The sequence below is a fragment of the Lipotes vexillifer genome, unplaced genomic scaffold (assembly GCF_000442215.2).
Source record: "Lipotes vexillifer unplaced genomic scaffold, Lipotes_vexillifer_v1.1 scaffold1263, whole genome shotgun sequence".
Lineage (NCBI taxonomy): Eukaryota > Metazoa > Chordata > Mammalia > Artiodactyla > Lipotidae > Lipotes > Lipotes vexillifer.
In genome coordinates this window covers 134,559-150,882 of record NW_006785259.1, presented here as the reverse complement: position 1 = coordinate 150,882, position 16,324 = coordinate 134,559, and the positions used below count along the sequence as shown (strand labels likewise).

The following is a 16,324-nucleotide window of genomic DNA, read 5'->3' as shown; positions in this document are numbered from 1 at the left end:
ACCATCAGAGAGCGGCTCTGTGCAGGCTGCACTATGCAACACTCCTCTGACCTCTGGGAATCATTCCACTTTAATATGATTTTTACTTTGCTCCTGCTCATCAAGATAATTTGTTTTGTGTGCAGAAGTGTAATATTTAAATTTTTATTAGATTCAATCTGGGGTTTTAATTTTTTTACATTTTTTTCTAGTAATACAGAAGTTATGGAAGTTATATCTTATCAGAATCATCAGCATCTATTAGTAGGTGCTGCTATAAGGAACATCATTAATTTTGTTTCTTTTCTCTGTTGTTATCTCCCATTCTCTTTCCCCCTCTCCCTACCTTCTTTCCTTCCTTTCTTCCTTCCTCCGTCCCTTCTCTTATTCTTTATTCCTCTCTCTCTACTTTCTCTCTGTCACTCTCTCTCCCCAATTTCTCTTTTTCCACATCTCTTTGTATTACTGGATTTTGATGTTAACAATGAACCAAATGCTGATTTTTGATGGAATTTCATTCTGGGTTATCATTTACTTTTAGAAAAAAATATGAAAACATAATAATGGGATTATTTAATTAAGTCAGAATGGGCTGTTATAGGCCCTTATCACTTCAAAAACGCTGTTATTCAAAATATGTTCATATGTGAGTATAAGTAATATTTATTTTGAATATTTAAAATTTTTAGAATTTTCATTATGAAGTTAACCAAAAATTAATATTTCATTTACCACATGTGGATTTTTTAAATGTAAGTGAAGTTCATTTTAAGTACTCTTCATGCATCCTAATATTAAATATCATTTTTGAGAACCTAACATATAAATAGATTTAATTTATAAAAATATTTGTTTCCAAATCTGTATTAGGGTTCTCCAGAGAAACAAAACCAATAGAATGTGGTGGGGTGGTGCAGAGAGAGAGAGAGAGAGACAGAGAGAGAGAGAGAGGTATTTATTACAGGAATTGGGTCACAAAATTATGGAGGTTGACAAGCCCCAAGATCTGTAGGGTGAGTGGGCAAGCAGGAGCCCTAGGAGAGTTGATGGTGTAGTTCCCATCCAAAGGCCCAGGAAGAGCCAATGTGTCATTTTGAATCCAAAGGCAAGAAAAATCTTGATGTCCCAGTTCAAAGGCAGTCAGGCAGGAAGAATTCTCCCTTAATCTGGGGAAAGTCTGGCTTTTTGTTCTATTCAGACCTTCAACAGATTGGATGAGGCCCACACACATTGGGGAGGGCAATCTGCTTTACTCAGTCTACCAATTCAAATGTTAATCTCATCCCAGAGCACCCTCACAGGAACACCCAGGATAATGTTTGGCCAAATAGCTGGCAGTGTGTGGCCCAGTCAAGTTGATACATAGAATTAACCATCACAAGTTCACCCCCTGTCAACTTGACACTCATAGGCATCTCCTTAAATCACAATCTCCAAATGAAGATAATAAAAAGGTTATCCTTCCACCTAACATGATACAACTATCCTGCATACAACCAAAAATGCACTAACCCCTTCCCCAGAAGAGGAGGTAAAGTCCTTGTATGATGTTTACTCTTCTCTTTGACATCCCATAACTTAAATACTATGATGTAAAGTTAACAATACTTAAATATTATGATATAAAGTGAATACATCTTATTTTACATGATAAGGGGATAAGAAAGGGAAGAAAACAAATATATATATATATATATATATATATATATATATCAAAATAAAGAGACACTAGTCATGAAAGTTATGGTCCTCATTTCTGTAAATGACCATATTGTCATGGCTGGTATTTATAACCACCTTCTTCCACTACCCATTCCGTATTTCCTTTGCCTTTAGCAAGCACCTCAGCTGGTCGTAGTTCTTTACCCAATGGAGTGACGCAGTCCTTCATTCCTGAAGGATCTGGACCATTACTAATCCTGCCTGGATTGGGTTGTTGTAGTTTTTCATTTAGTTTAATCACAGGATATATAATACTAAGAGATACCTAGGGCATCTCCTGTGTTGCAGACATCCTCTTTCTTACCTCTGTTATAGAGTAGCAGCCCAGTTTTCCCTTGGTAGTCGAGATGAGTCACCCCAACCAGCAAAGTAACTCCCTTCTTTGCCTATTGATTCAGAGGCATGAAGAGCCCAAAGTGGTGGGGCAGCTGGTCTTAACTCCCAGTTCAGTGGAATCATTGTTGTGTGTCCTTGTGGAAGCATTCCTCCCTTTGGGACTAAGCCCTCTAGGCCAACAGAGCATAAGGTCATGGGAACGGGAAGCAAACATTTTGCTAGTGAGTCACCAGGGATAATTTGAGTGGTGCCACTCCTGTTTCTACCCAATTCCTGGACCCATGAATCCTGACTATGGGAGAAACACCACCACATACTGCTCTAGCCCTGCAAGGCATTGCCACCTAACTGACCCTGTAACTGACTCTTCTAAAGGCCATTCAACTATTCATCAAGCCAGCGGCTTTGGGATGGTAAGGAACATGGTAACACCAGTGAATTCCATAAGCATGGGCCCATTGCTGCACTTTTGGTGAGTTCCTTTATCAGAATCAGTGCTGTGTGGAACACCGTCATAGTACATAAAGAAAGCATTCTGTAAGTCCATGGGTAGTGGTTTTAGGAGAAGCATTAAGTGTAAGGAAGGCAAACCCTTATCCAGAGTAAGTGTCTATTCCAGTAAGGACAAAATGCTTCCCCTTCCGTGATGGGAGTGGTCCAGTGTAACCAACCTGCCACCAGGCTGATCACCCTGGGGAATGGTGCTGTAGAGGGGGCTCAGTGTTGGCCTCTGCTGCTGGCAAATGGGTTACTCGGTGGTGGCCGTAGCCAGGTCAGCTTTAATGAATGGAAGTTCAGGTTGCGGAGCCCCTGCACAACCCCCATTGCTGCCACCTTGGCCACTTTGTCCATGAGCCCATTGGGCGATGAAACAGGGGTAGCTGGGGAAAGAGGCTGACTGGTGTCCACAGAATGGGTCATCCTATCCACTTGATTATTAAAATCCTCCTCTTTTAAGATCACGCTTTAGGGAGCACTCACATGGGATACAAATATCTTCATGGTTTTGGCCCATTCAGAGAGGTCTAGCCACACACCTCTTTCCAAAATTTCCTTGTCACCAATTTTCCAATCATGTTCTTTCTAAGAGCCTGACCATGCAGCCAAACCATTGGCCACAGCCCATGAATCGATATGTAATCACATGTGTGGCCATTTCTTCTTCCAAGCAAAGTGAACAACCAGGAGTACTGCCCAAAGTTCTGCCCACTGGGAGGAATCTCCTTCACCACTGTCCTTCAGGGATGTCCCAGAGAGGGGCTGTAGTGCTGTAACTGTCCTCTTTAGGGTGGTGTTTGCATGTTGTGCAGAACCACCTATAAACCAGGCCTGAGACTTTTCTTCGTGTCAACTGATTGTAGGGAACTCCCCATGAGGCCATAGGTGCAGGAGAGAAGGCAGTGTAGGGGGAGAGAAGGCAGTGTAGGAGTGGGGGCCGTGGACATTTGGGCCACTTCTTCACGTAACTTATTTGTGCCTTCAGGACCTGCCCGGGCCCAATCATGTATTGTATATACTAATTCCATTTGATGATGGAGTGTTGCTGTGCACACCCAACTTTATGACTGGTGGGTCACATATGCCTAGTTCATGATGGGAAGCTCAGGTCACATGGTAACTTGGTGGCCCATGGTCAAGTGTTCATTCTCTACTAAGGCCCAGTAGCAGGCCAAGAGCTGTTTCTCAAAAAGAGAGTCGTTATCTGTGGATGATGGTAGGATCTTGCTCCAAAATCCTAAAGGCCTGGGCTGCAATTCACTTATAGGAGCCTGCCAAAGGCTCCAAACAGCATCCCCATCTGTCACTGACACTTCAAGCACAATTGGACCTGCTGGATGACACGGCCCAGGTGACAGAGCAGCTTGCACAGAAGCCTAGCTCTGTTGCAGAGCCTTCTCTTGTTCTGGGCCCCACTCAAAACTAGATTTTTGGGTCACTTGGTAAATGGGCCAGAGTAACACACCCAAGTGACTCTTGCATCCCAAATCCAAAGCGGCCCACTATGCACTGTGGCTCATTTTTAGTTGTAGGACGTCCGGCTACAATTTACTCTTCACCTTAGAAGGGTTATCACAACATGCCCCATGCCACTGGACCCCTAGAAATTTCACTGACATAGAAGGCTGCTAGATTTCGTCACATTTATATCCTACCTTCTGATGTGTAAATGCCTTACCATAAGTCTAGAGTAGTTGCTACTTCTTGCTCACTAGATCCAGTCAGCATAATGTCATCAGTGTGATGGACCAGTGTGATATCACGTGGAAAGGAAAGGTGATAAAGCTACATGCGAACTAAATTATGACATAGGGCTGGAGAGTTGTCATACAACTGTAGGACAGTGAAGGTGTATTTCTGGCTTTGCTGGCTGAAAGCAAAGTGCCTCTGGTGGGCATTATGGACAGGGATGGAGAAGAAGCATTTGCTAGGTGAATAACTGCATACCAGGTACCAAAGGATGTGTTAATTTGCTCAGTGAAACCACATCTGGTACAGCAGCTGCAGTCAGAGTCACCACCTGGTTAAGCTTGCAGTAATCCACTGTCAATTCTCCATCTGTCTTCCACACAGGCCAAATAGAGTTGAATGGGGATATGATGGGAATCACCACCCCTGCATCTTTCAAGTCCTTGAAGGTGAAACTAATCTCTGCAATCCCTCAAGAATGCAGTACTGCATTTTTACTATTTTCCTAGGTAGAGGCAGTTCTAGTGGCTTCCATTTGCAATTTCCCACCATAATAGCCCTCACTCCACCGGCCAGGGAAACAATGTAGGGATTCTGCCAGCTGCTGAGCAGATCTACTCCAAGTATGCATTCTGTGACTGGAGAAAGAATCATAAGATGTGTTTGGGAACCCACGAGGCCCACTGTGAGACAGAGCTGAGCTAAAACTCCATTGATCCCCTGACCTCCATAAGCTCCTACTCTGACTGGCGGACCAGAGTGGTCTCCTGGAAACAGTGTCAGTTCAGAGCCAGTGTCCAGTAGTCCCCCCAAAATCTGATTATTTCCTTTTACTCAATGCATGGTTACCCTGGTAAAAGGCTGTAGGTCCCTTTGGGGAAGGCTGAGAGAAAGATTAACTGTGAACTTTTGGCAGTGTTCCTCAAAGAGACCTGGGCTCACCATTCCAACTTTCAGGATCCTATTCATTCCCCATCCATGCTCTCTCACTTTAACAGGGGACACCCTGTAAGGCCAGGAATTCAACTTGTGTTGAAATTCAGCCAGTTGCAGGATGAGATTCTGGGTTTGATTTTCAGCAATCTCAGCCCTGCAACTACAGGAGATAAGGGTCTCCAGAGCACACCTAGAAGCTTTCAGGTCATTTATGTGGCTCTTGTGCTGGGAATTCAAATCCTTGAGCTGGTTTTTACTTTCCCCACTTTGTAGAGCAACATTAGGAGCAACCAGCCAAGCTCATTATAGTCATTAATTTAAGAAACATGTTCAAAAATAATACACAGTCACCCAGATCCTTGCTTCTTATGAGTGGTTGGTTAGGAGTATCCACTGGTAATATTTTGTGTATCTCTATGAGCAGTTCATGCCATGGAATATCCGTGCTCTCTTTACTACTGGGATAGTCATTAGTGTCTCTAAAATCTAATCAGATTAGAAAGCCAATTCCAGAAACCCCAGAACTAATTCAGAAATTCATCCTTAAAATTCTGTTCCTCTAGGGGCTTCCCTGGTGGCACAGTGGTTGAGAGTCCGCCTGCCGATGCAGGGGACACGGGTTCGTGCCTTGGTCCAGGAAGATCCCACATGCCGCGGAGCAGCTGGGCCCGTGAGCCATGGCCGCTGAGCCTGCGCGTCTGGAGCCTGTGCTCCACAACGGCACAACGGGAGAGGCCACAACAGTGAGAGCCCCGCGTACCGCAAAAAAAAGAAAAAAAAAAAAAAAAAGGAGGAAAGGAGAAAGGAGAAAGTACTCAGTATATGGTCTTAGGAACACTGGTTATCCACTTGGTTTTTCCTCTTGGCCCACAAAGCCTAAAATAGTATCTGACACTGTTCTCCCCCACCACAGAGAAATGCACTTCAGAAACATGTTTCCAAAAAATGTTGCTAAGGGTTTTATTTCTAACAAGAGGAAAATAATAAAATAAAATTAAAATAGGCTTCAGTTGGAACCAAGTTTCTTGTTTTGCTTTTTTTTTCTTTTGAACAAATTAATTACACACCAACAATCTTCTTTTATTACAACATGAACCCAGGAGGAGGAAAGGAGACAGGGCAGGACATGGAGGGAAGATCAAGGTGGTAGTGAGGACAAGCACCAAAAGCTTTCTTCAGATCACAGGGAGCCCTGCTCAGCTCCCCAACCAAATTCATTTAAAATAAAAAACTGTGAGCACAGCTATGTGAAGTTTCCTCCTCCTGGGTGGAACAGTCAGGGGAAAGGAGGAGAAGGAGGCAAAGGGAGGAGGGAGGCAGGAGAAGGGGGGAAGGAGGAGAAAGAGTGAGAGGGAGAGGTGAGGTTAGTGTAGCATGGCCTGGCGAGGGCCACAACTGGGGAGAGAAGGGAGAGGAGATTCCCCCAGTTTGCATATGCACTGGCCGTGTCTCTGGAATGGTGCCGGCCCAGCCCCAGCCACCCCCCTGCCCACCTGCCCATCTGTCTATCTGCCTCAGGTGTCTGGGAATGCTGGTTAGAGGCTACCAGGGAGGGGGACTCCAGGGGCCGGCCCCCAGGAGCTGAGGTCTGAACAATACCTTGGAGTCAGAATATAAAAGTCAAGGGACTCGGGGATGGGCTGGGGTGGGGGGGTGGCCATCCCCCCTACTCGCCCACCTCCCAAGAAGCAGGCCTGATGGTCAGAAAGAGGATCCTTGAGGCCAAGGGGTCTCTGTTGGGGTCTGTGCTAGGCTCAGCCACTGTCACAATTGTTGCTGAGGCGGCTGCTGCGGGCAGGGCACGTGCAGCCGGGGAGTCAAAGTGGAGAAAGGGGCCGAGGAGCCTGAACTGGCCCCTAGTGCCGGCTCCAAGCCATTCTGGTTCTCCTGGGTGCTGGGGCTGTCAGTGGTGGGCAGGGGTGGGCCCTCACCCCCAGTCTCCTCCTCCAGCTCCTCCTCCTCCTGGGCCTCCTCGGCCTCTGGCCCTGAGCTCCGTACCCTCTTTGGCTCTAGCTCCTCTCGGGCTGGGTCATCGCCCTCCCCACCCCGATCCACCTTCCGCCGCCGCCGCCTCTCCAGTGCCCGGCCCCGTGCTCGGCTCCCATGGCGCTCTGCCTTCTCCAGCTGTGATCACCAATGGGCAAAGAGAAGTGAGGGACAGTGGTCAGGCCTGGGCTCCCTGCCTGCTTGGCCTGACCTCCCATCCCTGCCCATGATCCCTCCTCTCCTCACCTCCAGAAGTGTGCGGATCCGCTCCAGGTTTGGAGGCTGCCCAGCCTGCAGCAGCTGCCAGATGCTGTGGTTCTCATCCAGGGTCACCTCAAGCAGATCCCCCTCCAACATGAGCTCCTCCAGGGGGGCACGGGTTGCCTCAGGCAGCTCCAACACAGGGTCAGTCAACTGTGGCAACAGCGAGGACAGCAGCTCCAGGTCTGAGGGGTTGCGGGGACAAGCTGGGTTAGAGGCTGCTCCCAGTCGTACCCCCCACCACGACAGAGCCAAGGACCACGTGGGTCACTCTGGTGAAATCCAATAAACAGCCTACCCACACCTAAACCTACCTCTCTTACCTGAGCTCTCCCCCGGGGCTACCTTCTCAGGACTGGTCATGCTGTCTCCATTCTCCAGCAACCCCTGCACCTGCCGAAGAGAGCAAGGACAGGTAGTGGTAACTGAAGAACCAGGCCCGATTGCTCCCCCACAACCTCAGGCTTGGGACCCTCCACCTCCGGGAGGAGGGCAGACACAGACTGCCGGCATGGAGCATTGCAGGGATCTGGAGAGGAGGCAGAACGGGGCAGGGAGGCCAGGCCAAAGGAGACCAAAAGTCATAGAGCAGGGACAGGGCTGGAGCCTAAGTAAGGGTGAGGGCTAGGAGACAGGAATTTGAGGGCGAAAGAGCTGGGCTGTGCAGCTCACCTTAGGCATATCCTTGCCACTGCCTTCTCTGAGAGGGTCAGAGGCAGGGGCTGAAGGGTAGGTAGGGGGCTCCTCGGGCCTGGGTTCAGCCTGCAGCCGCTGGCGAAGCTCGGCCAGCCGTCCCAACACAGCAGTCACATCCTCAGAGGCCAGAGCCTGCCTGGCACGGCCTTGCCAGCTGATGGCCCTCTCTGTGAGGCACTGCAGGGCCTCACCCTCAGGCAGCCGCACAGGCAGTCTCTGCAGCGCTACCAGCAGTGCCAGGATGGTCTCCAGGCGTGGGCGCCGTGAGCGCATGCACAGCGGACACAAGAATTTGGTGTCCCACTCCCACCAGGCCAGCAGTGGGGATGAGGTGGGACTGGGCCTTGGGGAACTGAGGAGGCGGGGTACCGACACACATCGCCCATGGAACCAGTCCTGACACAGGTCACACTGCAGAGCTCCCACCCCAGCTGGCACCTGCCCACACACACAGATGGAGGTTGCAGAGGAAGCTGTGGTCGATGATGCCAGTGGACTGGGCTTGGCGGAGTTGGTGCGACGCAGCTGCAGAATTCCCTCCTTCTCCTTCTGTTCCCCCTCCTTGAAGGCCACGATCTGCCGTGCCCAGGACAGGGGAGGAGAGGTCAGCACCCCAACCCTCCTTCTCTGGCACCATGAATACCCCACTCCCAAACCAGGAGAACTGAGGCCCAGGGAGCAAGCAGTCTGCTGCTCGTGGCCACCTGGCTCAGACACTATTGTCACCAGGCTCTTCTCCTCATCTGGGCCCAAGCTCCTTACCACAGAGCCTGGGTCCCTGAGGTCCTGCGCAGACAGCCCCAGCAACTCTGTGTCAGATTTGTACAACCCCAGCTCCTTCTCCATCCACCGGCTGCGCTTGGTGCTGTCTGAGCCGGCATCTGCACACGGGCAGAGCACCTGAGGCAAGCAGACAAAGGAGGCATGTCCAGGTTTCCCCTCACTCCCACCCCCTCCCTCCCCTGCCCAGCACCCCCCAAGCCCCACTCATATCAGCTGTCTCAACAGCTGGGCCAGAGGCAGGAGAGGCTGTGGGTCAGGGTCCTAGGCCTCACCTCCAGCAGAGTGTAGCAAGAATTCTTCTTGAGAAAGGTCTTGGAGGCCTTCTCCCTCCAGGAGTGCGCCGTCAGTACCTGCAGCTCTAGCTGTCTCAGCTCCTCCAACCCCACAGGCAGGTCCCGGCCAACAGCCACCAGGCCCTCCAAGTCATCCAGGCAGGGGTAGTGATCACCATTCTGGGACAGGGGCAAGAGAAAGCTCAGTTCAACCTGCCAACATCTATGATGCTACTCTGTGCCTGGCCCTGGGCTGGGAAGACAGACTGGAATCACAGTCTTGAGGCAGAAAAAACAGGGATCATCCTAAGGAAGGCACACCCACCTGGCTCTCTCTTACAACTCCTACATCCATTGGCTCAGCCTCTGGATATCCAGTCAGTCCCCAGGACCACCAGACTAGTTATTTTGTTGTGGTTTGCCTCTTCTATCCTCCCTGCCCCCCACCATTCTCATCCTAACCAGCATCCTATCTTCCCTCAGGCCAGCCTTGCAACCCTTCTTCACAATGCTCACCAAGCACGTTTTGCCTCCTCACGATGTGCTGTGACCCCTTCCTCTCTCTAGCCAACCCAACTCAACCCAGCACAAGGCAATGTATGCCATCTCTCCCAGCTGGACTGAAGGTGTCGGGTGAATGGGGCGGGGGGTGCAACAGGGTCCTCACTTGGATCTCGTCCACATCAGCAATCCAGGCCCGGGCCTTAGCAAGAGCCTCCTTGAGAGCCTGGATGTTGGGCAGGTGAACAGGGATGTTTTCTGCCTCATGAATTATGGCCTCAAGCGTGGCTGGTGGATGCTTCTGCCTAAAGGTAGGGAAAAGAGAGGCCTCAGTGTGGGGTGGTCTGCCTGACCAGAAGCCCAGCCTGACTTCCAGATACAGCGGTATGAGCCCCTGGGGCTGCTGCTTGGGCCTATTTGCTTGTATTTTGCCTATGCATGGCTGTCAGTCCCTGCTTGCTCCAGATTGCACGCACCCAGCTTCTGCCATACCTCCACGCCTCTGCTTGTCCACCAGTCTGTCAGCCTGTTGGCAATGCCTACATACACAACCTGCAGTATTAACCTGGTGCTGCACTTTGTCAGATTGTCCCATGCATGGTGTCTTTCTACTGACCCCTGTCCATCTGCCTTTTGGTACCTGTGCTTGTGAGTGTGTGCACACGTCAGCCTGTGGAGCTAGTCCTCTATATAGCTCTGTATCTGTCCATCTCTGCTTCTCCGTAAGACTATCTCTGCCTCTACGTGTACTATGGAGTTTAAAAAAAAAAAAAGATAGGAAACAAAAAAGGCGAGGATAGTCAATACACCAACACAGGAGTCTGGTGCCCAAGGCCACCCATGGGAATCATCTTCAGCTTGTCTGCTAAACTTTGAAGGTTGCGGTAGAGCAGGGAGGGGAAGAAGCTAGACCCACCTGGCCTCCAGGCAGAGATGGGCCTTCTCCTCCCAGCGTTCAGCAATGGTCAGTAGCTCCTGCAGTTCAGCTCGGGCCTTGTCCACAGCAGGGCTAGGGGCTACACTGGCACCCGCGACCAACAGTCCCCGCATGACAGCCAGGGTGCCCCTTCGGGCTGAGGGGGCCAGTGTGCGTTTCATCTCATCCAGCCATCGCGCCTGTTCCACCTGCCGCTGGAGCTGCTGGGCCTCAGGTACCTCCACCCCCAGCTGCCGCCCTCTCTCCAGCAGGGACTGCAGGAGCCCCGGACTGGAGGGCAATGAGGCCAGGGCCTCACGGGCTTCAACCTGGTAGGCTTCCACCTGTTCCAGAATACCCTACCAGGACACAGATAAAGAACAAACTCCTCAGCAGGGCTCACACCGAAGTCCCACCACCACGGACCCCTGCCCTACCTACCTTCTTACCCTCCAGTAATTGCGAGAGCCTAGCACGGGCTGGGCTCTCTTCCTTTGCCAGGCCCTAAGCAGTGGTTCCCAACACTCACTGCCCGATAGAATACCCTGTGGCATCTGTTAAAATGCAGATCTCTGGGTCCACTCCTTGAGATTCTTAATAGGGGTTGGTCAGGAGCCTGTGCTTTATTTAAGTCCCCAGAGGATTTTGATGTATAGCATCAGGAGACCCTCTGTCCTAAAAATGCTCTGCTATGCTTGGCCTTCTCACAATCTCTACACTCATACTGGTGTCCACTGCCCTCTCCATCCCACTCCTCTACCTTCCTGAACTTGACTCAGCTTTCCAGGCCCACAAACATCCTTGTTACTTCCTTTCTCCTCTTCCACCTCCACCAGGAAACCTTCCCTTGACTATGCATCCTGTACCTGTACCCTTGTCACCTGCCCCTCAAATCCCATTTCGAAGAGGCAATTTGCTAAAAACCTGTTGCCTCTTACCTCCTGTTATTCTCACACGTGCATCCTGTCTTGCCCAAATACTTGCAACTTTTGAAAGAAGCCAAGAATGGCCTGCTGCTTAGGTCCCCCAACCCCGCCCCCTGATCCCTCAGCAGCACTTCAAGTCCACCCTTCCTCACCTTGACATCCCCAATCTGGTGCATGGCACAAGGCAGGTTGTTCATCTGGTCCAGAAAGGCCCGGAGCTCAGCCAGGGTCATCTGTAGACCAGCCACCCTGTAGGGGCTATGGAGTTTCACATGTAGGGTTTCAAGTCCAAACCCAGTCCCCTTCCTCCATCTCTGTGCTAAGGCCCACCTTTCCTCATCCCTGCCCACCTTGACCTCTCATACTTCACAGTTCCCCACAAATGCCCAGGTTAGAGGGAGGGTTTTAAGATACATGCAAGTTCATATGATGGGGGGAAAGAATTAGAAGAAAGGAATATAGTATATATTTGGTGGGGGAAGCTTAGAAATTGATAGTAACAGAAGCTGGACAATTTTAATCCATCTTCTACTGTGAACTCTATGATCAGTTTATGCTTCTGTGTCCTTTTCTTGTCCCTAAACCTCCCACAACACCTCCCTGCCCACAAAACCCCTCGGCCTGTCTGAAAGCAGTACCTTCAGGTACTGATAAAAAGAAACATTCCTAGCTTTCTTAGCACTGGGGCGCTCCCCTCCATTCTAGTTGCCTGGCCTCCTTGCCCTCCCCAACGCCTCCAACTGCAGTGCTTGTCAGCTTCCTGCTGATGTCATCTGCCTAATGGTACTCAGAGTCCACCCCTGCCCCCGACATAGTCCTTCTCCTAGGTGCTGGCTCCTCAGCAGGCTACCTGTGCCCAACGCCTCACGCTTCCATACCCAGCTTCCTGGCTGCTGACCAGCCCCAGAGCCCGGGACACGCAAGCCTCTGCCTCGCTCAGGCAGTTCTTTAGTCGCTGCAGCAGCTCACTGTTAGGAAATCTCCGCTCACGGGCCTCAGACTCTAGTGCCCTTAGCTCTTCAAGGCCTGGAGAGAGAATGAGAGCAGCAAGGAGTAGGCAGTATTGAGTAAAAGCAGAGGAAGGGGGTGGGGGAATACAGAAGAAAAGGGAATAGAACTTGCCTGTGGAGTCCCTCCGTCCCCCCATCACTCACTGCGCTTCCGCCCATCCTCCACCTCCAGGGCCACTCGCACTTTGTTGGCCCAGGTGTCAAAGGACTCAGCCCGGACCTTCAGCTTATGGAGCATGGCAGGGAGCTCATCCAAGGTGTACCGATATCTGGAGGAAGAGGGCAGGGAAGAGCACATCTGGCCCAGTTCTGCATCCCCCTCCTCAGCCCACTTCCTCCAGGTAGGCCCCCTGCTCACCGCAGGTACTGCCGGCTACTGGAGCACTTGCAGAGGTCATTGATGTGGGAAAGGCAGACAAGGCCGTCTGGGCAGTCATAGCAGGCTAGGGCTGATAGAAAGCACGTGGTCTTGCACTTGATGCACTGGCGCTCATCATCCGGGAGCAGCTCAAAAGCCTCTCGCTCAGCTTCCGTGATGCCCTGGGGGTGTTCATTATATAGAACAAGAAGAAGGCTGCAGAAACCCCTAACTCAGCCACCACTGAGCCCCACAGTAGACTCACTGAGACCCACATTAGACTCAAATCTGTGCTAAGAGCTGTGGGGGAGACAAAACTCCACAGGGCACACTGCCTTTGTGAAGTCCAAACTCTCAAAGCTGGGGGAATCACATGAAGCAGGGTAAGATCAGTGTGGGCTGAGAGGGAGAAAAATCAGGTAAGATTCAGATCAGCAGAAAGGACCTTCGGGGTGAGAGAAGGTGAGGAAAGTGGTGGACCAAGGCACCAGAGAGATGGCAATATGTGGAAGTGGCCAAGAGAAGTGCCATGTACTGGGGAATAATGCTAGCTTCCAGGCACTCAGTGCCCACTGTGTTCCAGGCACTGTGCTGGCTGCTTTATCAGCACACTGCACACACATCTATAACTTAGAGAAAAAAACTCTACGTGCTTGTGTTCAGTGTTTAAAGATACAATACCCCCCCCCAAAAACATGGCCTCCAAACCTAAGCCAATGACTTTATCTGTTGATTAGATGAAGAAAAAGCAATCCCTTCCAAAGATGGAGGAAAAGCCAGCTATCTTGGAGTAATTGAAAGACAATATAATGCTATACATTATGGGCAATTTTAGGGATTTTAGAGGGAAATTTTGATTCTAACGTTTTTGTCTTCTATACCAACCTAACTTCTGCATAAGTCCATTGTACATTACAAATCCCGCTCTGCCACAAATGCGTTCTGCACATTACGAATCCTGCTCATAAGATGAGTCAAATCCTGCTCATCAGATGAGTCCACTGCACATTACAAACCTAGCTGCATTGCTATTGAGTAAATTATTTAAACCTCTCTGGGTTTCAGTTTCCCTACTTTGTAAAATGGAGACAACAGTACTATCCTCATTGGGTTGTTATGAGGATTAACAAAGGTAAAGTGACTAAGGACTTAGAAAAGTATCTTAGCACTTAGAATAGTGGAACTACAAAAGGCCCGGAATAGCCAAAGTAATCTTGAGAAAGAAAAACAAAGCTGGAGGTATGAAGTTTCCTGATTTCAAACTATATTACAAAGCTGTAGTAATCAAAACAGTATGGTAATGGCATAAAAACAGACCAATGGGGGCTTCCCTGCTGGCGCAGTGGTTGAGAGTCCGCCTGCTGATGCAGGGGACACGGGTTCGTGCCCCGGTCTGGGAAGATCACACATGCCGCGGAGCGGCTGGGCCCGTGAGCCATGGCCGCTGAGCCTGCGCATCCGGAGCCTGTGCTCTGCAATGGGAGAGGCCACAACAGTGAGAGGCCTGTGTACCGGGGGGGGAAAAAAAAACAAAAAAAAACAAAAAAAAAACAGACCAAGGGAACAGAATTAACCCCAAAAATAAACTCTCGTATATATAGTTAACTAATATTTGACAAAGAAGCCAAGAATACTCAATGGGGAAAGGATAGTCTCTTTGATAACTGGTCCTGGGAGAACTGGATAATCACATGCAGAAGAATGAAACTGGACCTTTATCTTATATCACTCACAAAAATTAACTTGAAATGGATTAAAGACTTAAACATAAGACCTGAAACCATAAAACTCCTAGAAGAAAATATAGGGAAAATGCTCCTGGACATTGGTCTTAGCAATGATTTCTTGTACATGATACCTAAAAAGCACAAGCAACAAAAGCAAAAATAAATAAGTGGGACCACATCAAACTGAAAAGCATCTGCACAGCAAAAGAAACTATCAACAAAATGAAAAGGCAACCCATGGAATGGGAGAGAATATCTGCAAACCGTCTATCTGCTAAAGGGTTAATATCCAAAATATATAAAGGAATCATACAACTCAACAGCAAAAAACCAAACAATCCGAATAAAAATTGGGCAAAGGACCTGAATAGACGTTTTTCCAAAGAAGACATACAAATGGCCAATAGGTACATGAAAAGATGTGCAACATCACTAATCATCAGGGAATGCAAATCAAAACCATAATTATCACCTCACACCTGTCAGAATGGCTTATTATCAAAAAGACAAGAGATAACAAGTGTTGGAGAGAATGTGGAGACAAAGGAACCTTTGTGCACTGCGGTGGGAATGCGAATTGGTGCAGTCACTTTGGAAAACAGTATGAAGGTTCCTCACAAAATTAAAAATAGAACTGCCATATGATCCAGAAATCCCTCTTCTGGGTATATATCCAAAGGAAATGAAACCAGGATCTCAAGGAGATATCTGCACTCCCATGTTGACTGCAGCATTATTCACAATAGCCAAAATATGGAAATAACCTAGGAGTCCATTAGTGGATGAATGGATAAATATGTGTGTGTGTGTGTGTGTGTGTGTGTGTGTATTCATACATACACATATAAAATGGAATATTATTCAGCCATAAGACATAAATCCTGTCATTTGTAACAACATGGATGGACCCTGAGGACATTATACTAAGTCAAACAAATCAGACAAAAAAGACAAGTATTATAGGATATCACTTATATATGGAATCTAAAAAAGCCAAACTCATAGAAACAGAGTAGTGGGAGTTCCCTGGTTGCCTAGTGGTTAGGATTCCGGGCTTTCATTGCCGAGGCCTGGGTTCAATCCCTGGTCAGGGAACTGAGATCCTGCAAGCTGGCTTTCAATGCAGCCAGAAAGAAAAAAAAAAAGAAAGAAACAGTAGCATGGTGGTGGCCAAGGGCTAGGGAGGTAGGGAAAATATGGAGACGCTGCTCAAAGGATACAAACTTCCAGTTAGAAGATAAATAAGTTTGGGAGATCCAAGGTACAACATGATGACTACAGGAGGGGAAAAAACAATAGGTGCTCAACAAATATTTACCGATATTGGCTCTAATCTTCAGATAAGGATACCTATTTCACAGGCCTGTCTCATTTTGCTAAGGAGGAAACTAAGTCTCAGAGAGAGTAACTTGCCCAAAGTGAGAATCTGACTGCAGCCTATTTTGATTCTGAAGCCAGAGAATGCTGCTCAAAGGATGAAACCCCTAGGTATTCTTGGATCATGGACTCCTTTGAGAACTGGATGCAAGCTATGAGCCCTCTCCCCAGAAAAGGACTCAAATACACACACACACAATTTTTTACAGAATTTACGGGGTCCAGAACCCTTCTCCTTAGGTAAGGGCCAAGTGTAGAGAATTCTGAGTGTTAGGATGGAAACATCTTTTCCCACCTTGCTTTGACTCCTTCTGTAGTGTAGCACAGCCCCAGAGTGATCATTCAATAACA

At 48.9% G+C, this 16,324-nt stretch overlaps 1 protein-coding gene across 4 annotated transcripts in view; it reads right to left on the bottom strand.

Moving 5' to 3' along the window:
* Nucleotides 1-6,095: 6,095 nt before the first annotated feature.
* Nucleotides 6,096-16,324, bottom strand: part of KDM5C (lysine demethylase 5C) — a 33,937-nt gene continuing 23,708 nt past the window's right edge. The window contains exons 15-26 of one of the 4 annotated variants that reach the window (XM_007457347.1): nucleotides 12,870-13,051; nucleotides 12,656-12,780; nucleotides 12,380-12,527; nucleotides 11,654-11,759; nucleotides 10,576-10,934; nucleotides 9,826-9,964; nucleotides 9,159-9,338; nucleotides 8,866-9,003; nucleotides 8,080-8,679; nucleotides 7,731-7,800; nucleotides 7,393-7,592; nucleotides 6,096-7,284 (exon numbers count right to left, since the gene is read on the bottom strand). In XM_007457347.1, coding sequence (XP_007457409.1) covers nucleotides 6,925-7,284; nucleotides 7,393-7,592; nucleotides 7,731-7,800; nucleotides 8,080-8,679; nucleotides 8,866-9,003; nucleotides 9,159-9,338; nucleotides 9,826-9,964; nucleotides 10,576-10,934; nucleotides 11,654-11,759; nucleotides 12,380-12,527; nucleotides 12,656-12,780; nucleotides 12,870-13,051 — 2,607 coding nt within the window. In that variant the 3' untranslated portion in view covers nucleotides 6,096-6,924. Of the gene's footprint in view, nucleotides 7,285-7,392; nucleotides 7,593-7,721; nucleotides 7,801-8,079; nucleotides 8,680-8,865; nucleotides 9,004-9,158; nucleotides 9,339-9,825; nucleotides 9,965-10,575; nucleotides 10,935-11,653; nucleotides 11,760-12,379; nucleotides 12,528-12,655; nucleotides 12,781-12,869; nucleotides 13,052-16,324 lie in introns of all 4 variants that reach the window. The other 3 variants (XM_007457348.1, XM_007457346.1, XM_007457345.1) reach the window with 3 other exon arrangements.